The sequence below is a fragment of the Castor canadensis genome, chromosome 12 (assembly GCF_047511655.1).
Source record: "Castor canadensis chromosome 12, mCasCan1.hap1v2, whole genome shotgun sequence".
NCBI lineage: Eukaryota > Metazoa > Chordata > Mammalia > Rodentia > Castoridae > Castor > Castor canadensis.
In genome coordinates, this window is record NC_133397.1 from 70,692,114 (window position 1) to 70,700,333 (window position 8,220).

General features: G+C 34.9%; 1 protein-coding gene across 5 annotated transcripts in view; it reads left to right on the forward strand.

Annotated features, from left to right (window-relative positions):
• Positions 1-7,963, forward strand: part of Ctnna2 (catenin alpha 2) — a 1,077,131-nt gene extending 1,069,168 nt beyond the window's left edge. For all 5 annotated transcript variants that reach the window (XM_074050079.1, XM_074050084.1, XM_074050081.1 and 2 more), the window contains one exon: positions 6,789-7,963. In XM_074050079.1, the coding sequence (XP_073906180.1) occupies positions 6,789-7,076 (288 nt within the window). In that variant the 3' untranslated portion in view covers positions 7,077-7,963. The remainder of the gene's footprint in view (positions 1-6,788) is intronic.
• Positions 7,964-8,220: the final 257 nt, after the last annotated feature.

The following is an 8,220-nucleotide window of genomic DNA, read 5'->3' on the forward strand; positions in this document are numbered from 1 at the left end:
CTTCAAAACTTCATGGATTTTTTTAAAAATGAAATGTTCTTCTTGGCGGATAATAGGCTCCACTGCTGTAGGTTTCTATCCTTCAATTCATTAACAATAAAGCCAACTTGTAGCAAAATCTTTCTTTTTTCCATTGCAAGCAATTTGTGACTTCTTTGGGGGAGATAATAGTTTAAATGGAAATAAATGACCAGCTCCAGTAGAACTATTCCAGTTTTCTCAAGGTATTTTGGTTTTAATTTATTGTCAATTCTTCCATCTACTGAGTTATGAGGTATGGCCTCATTAAAATATTTCTTTTTCTTATATATTAAAATATTAGTCCCATTTAAAGTTCTTACAAGTGGCTAAAATGAAATTTACCCATCTTTGTGGAACTATTTTAGCATTTTCATACTCAGTTCTATTCACACTGAGATGATGAAAATAAAATAACCTCATACCAGATGGGAATGATTCCTTCTCCCAGGCATTGCCGAGATTTTTGAAGTAGCAAAGCATACTCCTTAGTATTTATACTGCAAAAGTACCTTCCAAATGGATTTGGTTTATTTTATTCTATTTCATTTAGCCAGTAGTCCCATGACATTTGCATAATTTTAATACAGTAACAGATTGCTTTGTACTTTTGATGTCCATGAACTGCCATTTATGTTTAATTAATTTTTGGTTATAGATAATGAACATTTTTGGAAATAGATATACAGCCTGAAAAATGGATCCATCTCTGCATACCTATTGTAAATGAACGGAGGCAGAATGCACAGTGAAATCTTAATTTTCTTCTATAATTATATGCCTGGCCCTTACAAATTAACATTCTAAAACATTTACTATGCTATACACAGTTAATTCAATGTATTCTCCACCTCTTTTACATTTATGCACCTTTTGATATTACTAAGTTACTTTGTTTTATTTTTTTAATCAAGTTGTTAAGTCTAAACTGCATTCGTTTTATTGCTGGTTTACCTTAGGAAGTTCACGATTATTATGGAGGGTGATGGGTTATTAATTTCTATTAACTATTCCCTTGACAATCAAAGCTATTTTCTATTCAAATTAGATATTTCTTGATGATATCAGCCTTAGATTATTGAAAAGATATTTATTTTTCTCTTGAAAATCATGCTGAGAATTTTTTAGTAAACTTATTGGACTTTTTGACCCAGGGAAATAAAATAGATTTAATATTTCATTCAGAATTCTATTATCTTTCTATAAAAATGTCAGGAAAAAACAGATATATATTAGGTACCTATAGTGTGCAAAACATCATTTATGAAACAACTAGGAAGATCAATATAAGCAAAATGTAGGGTTTCTTATATCTCTGCAAGATCCACTCCCATAATTACAATGTTCCCTTTGATAACTCTATTTAAATGTAACACAGACACCATAGACTCAGTACAACTGAAGTTAAATTCAGCATTGTAGCATCTCAACTTTCTTCTTATTTCCACAATGTGGCTTAAGATCATCAACATGAACCCAATTGTACTAGCTAGGAATTTGAGAATGGCACCTTTCTATTACTCTTAACTACTCTGTTACCAGTACTCTCTTTATTCTACCCATTGAGGAAAGTTTAAGTATATCATCCCCAATCTGAATCTTATTTTCTCATCCTTTCCTGACTCACAGTAAATCTTCTCTTTTATTCCCTGAACACCTTACCTCCTATTAAAAATCCTATTAGTTTATGGGGGGTTTTTTCCCTCATTTTACCTTGAACTCTTATAGTTTAGCACCTACATCGATTTATATTTGTGAATCCAGCACTTGAGGGCAGTGGTTGACATGAATAGATATTAAATAGATGCTTAAAGAAATCCTTGGATGGATAAATGTGTAGGTAAGAAGAGACTGGCAGAAGAAGGTTAAATGAACATAGTTGCACTTTCAAATGAGTGTAATTTAATTGTACGATGACATTATTTTTGTTGAAACTAAGCTCCTGTTCAATGTAATTCTAGATTTTACAAAATTAGCATGCAACTAAGTGGCATGGGGTTTTAGGCATATCCAGATGAGTTTTAAGCTCAAGGAGAGTCATTTCAAGTACATTTTGTGGTGTTCTTCAGCTATGAAATTGTAGGGAATTAGATAGCACATGTATCAAATATAAAAATCACAACTCAGGAAAGCCTTCTTTAGAGTCCTTCCCTCTATTCAAGACAAAATGAGGACAGGATGCAGAAAGAGAAATCTGACTTTGTATTACATGTTGAGTGAGGTTAAGAAGAAAAGAGTGGAAACAGAGGTAGAAAAAGAAAGCAAGCCAGAAAATGCCTTAGAGAAAGAGCTCTCTCGCCCTTATTTGCTTTGCATGGACTGTAATAGAACAAGATGTGAGGAAACATCTGTTGCCTTTTTAAAATAGTACTTTGATATTTTAAAAGAATAGTGACAGAATTAGGAGAATTCTAATTCCTATGGTTAGGGACAGCAGACAATGATGGAAGAGGTAAGTTAGTCTCACACAGCTTGTCACATTTTGGTCTGAGTGATGGCAATGCATGGGTAGCAGTGTGGAGCAATTGGTTAGAGCATGGGTTCTAAAGTTAGGCATCCGAGTTTAAATAGTAGATTCATCTTTTATTTAAATGTGATAATAGGCAAGTTATGAGTCCTCTAAGACTCAGTTGGCATAGTGTTACGAGTCTCAGAGGTGATTATGAGAAAAATGACTTGGGAAGCTGGTCCCAAGATTAGCACATGATCTCATTTCCTAAATGTAAGCTATTGTTTTTGAAATTAGCTGAAAATACAGGAACTTAATGGGATCTCCAGTAGGAACAGGAAGAACTTTAAGCAGAGAATGACTGACTGGACTTTTCAGCAGAAAAAGTTGCCTGTGTAATGTGGCCTGGCTTAAGGAATGGCTGAAATGTGTTTCTCTTTTGAGATCATTTAAAAGCTAGCAAAAGAAGCCCACATAAAAGCTTAGAACACAGAGTGCTGGAAGGGAACATACTCAAGGTCAAAAGGTCTAGGTAGAGAAGATTTAGGCTCTGAATAATGAGATTGAAAATTGTGCACTAGGTGAGATGGACGTACTCACCAAACTGAGTTATGACAACAAAATGTTACCAAGTTTAGAGGACAGAAACAGGTACATTTTGAATGATAGGTAGTGATTGAAAAATCAGGACCCCAGGGATTAAACAATGCTTCAAAGAGCAATGCTGTGCAGTGCTGTCCAGATGGTGGGCCTCAGAGAGATGGTATTGGTTCTAATCCTTACTGTACACTATCTCTCAAAGCTTCAGTTTCCTCACCATCAAAATGAGGGCAATGGTAATTCCTACCTCAAGAATTTTTGAAAATTGCATAATTTGTTTAAAAGAACTAAGACAAGGCCAGGCATATTGTAAGTACTCAACTATGGCTATTAGTTTTACAACTCCACTTACACATATTAATTTATACATCTTGTTTGAAAATACCATAGTTACACTAAAAATCACAAAATAGAATGCAATTGTGCTGAATAGATGTTCTGAGCCTTGTATGAAAAAAACCTTGCCTTGTAACTTTGCTCTTTCTAATATCCTTTATTTTAGTTAAGAATTTGCCAATTTGGAGCCAAGTGTTAGTTCCATTTTGAACAAGTCGGAAAAACATTTTTTAACTGAAAATATTTCACATCATGCTGATAATTTACCTAAATCCCAAAAGTGTGTCTAGGGCAAAGGGTGAAATTTATCCTTTGGGAATTCACATTTTTTATAGTCACATTTTGTATTAGTTGGTTGGGTCCCTCACTTTAACTTGTCACAAATTGAGGATCTGCTTAGCAGGTGGCTTGAATGAAACCACTGGATTTGTATTTCAGAGCCATCTCACTCTCAACCAATGTATTAGGGTTATTCACAGGATCCTTGCATCAGTGTGGGAGAGCAAATGGGTTCCGAAGAAGAGACAGGCTCTCATATTTTTGCTGCAGAATTAGACATCATCTATCTGAAAATGGAATCTGTGGTAAAAATCTCCAAATTATTTGTATCCTTCTGTCCAGATCCACTCAATTCTTCCAAAACTCACCTGTGGGAAAAATTTAATGATATAATAGATTTATCTTAATTGATTTCTACAAATTCTGTTACCCCAACACAAATCACATTACTCTGGCATATAATTTTACCCTCTTTTTACCATTGCACAGACTAGAATTAACTAACCATGAATATTAATCATTTTTGAAACCTGACAGACATAGGGAACTATCAATTGGTCAAAGTGGGGGACACAAGGAGGTTTCTTAGCTTCTACAGATGTCATGACTGATGTGCTCATAATTATTTGAACATTTTTGCTATCTTATCTCTGTCTTTCATTATCTATACATCTATATGAAAGTATTATAGGTTATCAGTAAGATAACTGATTATGATCTTATCAAACTAGCATCTGGTAGAAATCTTGAAATCATTGGATAAAATAAGCCCATAGTCTTTGGGTTTCATTAATGTGATTATCAAACTTTGGCAAGCATCAGAATTTCTTGGATGGTACTTACAACAAAGATTATAAGTGTTTGATCCAGTAAGCTTTGAATTGGGCCTGAAAAATTGCTTTTGTAACATTTCCCAGATGATGCTAATGCTGCTAACTTAAGGAATGTAGATTGGAGAATCACCAAACTAATTCGTCCTTGACTTCTCTCCTATTAACATAAATAATCTAGAACTTACTCTGTGAAGCTAGCTTTAGAAACTTATACTGTATAAACCAACCACTTTGGATTAAATAGATGTTTTGGGATATGTCTACCTTGTTAAATAAAATAGAAGTGGTAAAGTGAAGTGGATTACACTAAACATTTGGTTGAATTAATTTGCAAAGCAGTCAATTATATTTCCACTGAATATGACTAATCCACAAATATCTTTGCTTCTCTGTATTATTGTAGGGTCAACGTGATGCTGATCTTTAATTTTTTCTAATTAGTAAAGCATCAATTCTTCGGTATTGCAAAGAATTCATATGTATGAATCATCTTACATCGTTTTCCCAATGATCAAACTCTATGAACTCATTTGATTGCCAGTGTAACATCTTTTTTAGCTTTAATGAAGGATATTGGAGAAAATAGCAGTCAGAGGCATTAGAACCAACTTCTGATAGTACTCATCACTGCTTGGAACACATCTTGGTCACAATATGTGATAAGAAACTCAAGTGAATTCCAGTCATATTGGAGAATGTTTAGAGTCTCTCAGCTTAAACTCCTAGCTGATCACCTAGCCCTCAAGAGGTTCTGTGCCTCATTTCTTAATATAGACATAGCCCATGACTTATTTGTGATACAATAAGCAATCTTAACAACTAGAAATGATATACCTAGGACCATCCTTGGTTCTTTCATTTAACTGTAATGAATGCCTTCTGTATTTGGTATTAAAAGATGTTTGATGAATGATCAAACTATGCTCAAACATCCCTGAGGCTGCAGAGAGAATTGCAGCCCAGCTGTTTATTCTTTGCTATATGTAGAATCCTGGTAGAAAGGGAGTCTGGTAGTTTTGAGCTTTTCCAGTGTTTTTTGGTTTAGAACATTGAAACAGGTATTGAATGGCCTAGTATATATTAAGTACCACACTGTTTAACTAGTTAAGAGCAGAAAGGAGATAAAAGTTCCTGGTAGGATGATGGGCTTCTAAGCAAATCCACAAGTTGTAACTTGTCAAAGCATTTTTTTTTTGTTTTGTTGTGTTATTTTGTGTCAGATTCCCTCTTGTAGTCCAGGCTGACCTGGAACTCCTGATCATACCCAGTGCTAGAATTACAAGCATATACCTGACTTGTCACAGGATTTTAAAAAATTATCCTGCCTAACAGGCCAGCAGTATGGACAATAATCCAGCCTTTAGGGACTTTACAACTTACGCTATGTAAATGTGTGCAAGTTACTGGGCCACCTCTGTCATTATAAAGTGGAAATGATGACAATACCAACTTCATAGAATTGTTGTAAGAGTTAAATGGGGATGGGTGAAGGCATGGCTCAAGTGGTAGACTGCCTGCCTAGCAAGCACTTAAATCCTGAGTTCAAATGCTAGTACTGCCAAAACAAAACAAAAAGTAAAATGGGGAATACTTGACAAATTCTTAGAATAGTATTTGGAACATAGTACATACTAAATATTTCTTTAACACATGGATGGGGTAAGGTCTTACTAATGCTAACTTATAAGATCCTGGTACAATTATTGACATTTTTATAGGAGGCATATTCATGACCTATGAATAATTAAATGGATACTCCAAGCTCAATTAACAAAAACCAGAGCACCCATGGGTTCTTCCTATCCTTAGCTTCTTTTATCTTCACCAATCCGAATCCTAAACTCAAGATACAGAAACAAAAAAATACTCCCAGAAGTATGGACATAAAATGGAAACGCAGCCTTTTATAACTTTTTATTCTTCAGTGCCTGACAAATGCTTTTCAAATAGTTAAGTAATTGTTACTAATATGGAAAATTTGTTACTGTGGAATTCTTACATTCTAAAAAAAAGGGCCTTGTCTGTAGCAGTATTGGGATTTTAGAGATGTCTATACCATAGAGAAACCTTTTCTTGTTTACTTTGTGTTCAGGGATAAGAGAAGACAGGTGACTGATTTATAGCCTATTCACCTTATCTTGTGATAATTTGCTTATTTTTGGCAATGCTGTTTATTTCAGAAGCAAAACACTTAATTATGAAATTGCACCACTGTCTTGTGAATTTGGGGCTTTGATTGACCCAAGGTATATCTTATTTTTCTCCCACTCTAGCTGGACAGTGCCACATCACTTATCCAAGCAGCTAAAAACCTGATGAATGCTGTTGTCCTTACGGTGAAAGCATCCTATGTGGCCTCAACCAAATACCAGAAGGTGTATGGGACAGCAGCTGTCAACTCACCAGTAGTGTCTTGGAAAATGAAAGCTCCAGAAAAGAAGCCCCTTGTGAAGAGAGAAAAGCCTGAAGAATTCCAAACGCGAGTTCGACGAGGTTCTCAAAAGAAACACATTTCTCCTGTGCAGGCTTTAAGTGAATTCAAAGCAATGGATTCCTTCTAGGACGATAGGCTTTGACAAGAAAACTTTCTTTCTGTTGGTTTTTTTTTTCTTACTTTCACATTTTAATTCCATTTTTGTATGCATACCTGCCGACTTTTATGCCTCTGGCATGGGGAATTTAAGAGAGCAGTGTCTGTTTGCATGTAAGATGAGATGCGATCAATACTACTGATCTGTCTCTGGGGAGGGGACAGGGACTTCCTGTCCTGAGGTGGCACAGAGCTGTCCTTTGCAACATTCTCTTAACGTTGGGCAAAGAGTTCGCATTGCATTATGGGATGGGAGGGATGGGGGGAAAATAAGTAAAATTAACTCTACAAAAGCAAACTCTAATGCATGCAAGAATCATTAGGTTGGCAGGTATATTCATAAGTGAAAACCTGGAAGTGTAATGGTAGAACATAAAACTTGTATTGCTTCTGTTTCAGTGCAAAATTGTACTAGCCAATACGCTTAAGTGTGTGGCCCACAAATTGAACAATTTAACTTTGATGTCATATCCATGATTATGATGTGAAGAGAAACTAACTAGTCCAGCCTAAAATGCTTTTAATCTGCATTCTGTTCCTTCTCTTCCAGTAGTGCCATTACTAGTATTCATGTTATCATTTTTCCCCTTACTGGAAATAATAAACATTTATTTGAGATAACTCAATTCTTCTGGGGGCACTGGAAGCACAATATGGTGATCAATCTTTCTTTCTTTCTCTTTTTTTAATTTGACTATGATTTTTCTAGAAATAGAAGGCCCAGTGGTGGAATGTTAGAGGAATGGAAACTGACAATGTGTGAAAGGTTTAGAGGCAAGCACCTAGGTGTAGCTTGGAGTACTGGTATCTAATATACCATTGTATCCACTAACCCAAAATAAACACATTTAATCTTGACATCTGATGATTGTTTTCTTTTTTTAAAATGCATACTTAAAGATCAGAGCATCTTAAAAATTGATTGAAAATTATTTTTGTTTTGGTTTTACAAATTAGAGATAAAATAAATGATATCCAAATAACTCTCTCAGTCATCTTTAGAGTCCAGAAATTTCTTTTGTGGTTTGTTTTGCCATTTGTTTTCATTTGCTTTCAAATTGAATGTAAAATAAATTCTTATTGAAACTTTTCTGGCCCTGGGCTAAACTTAAAAA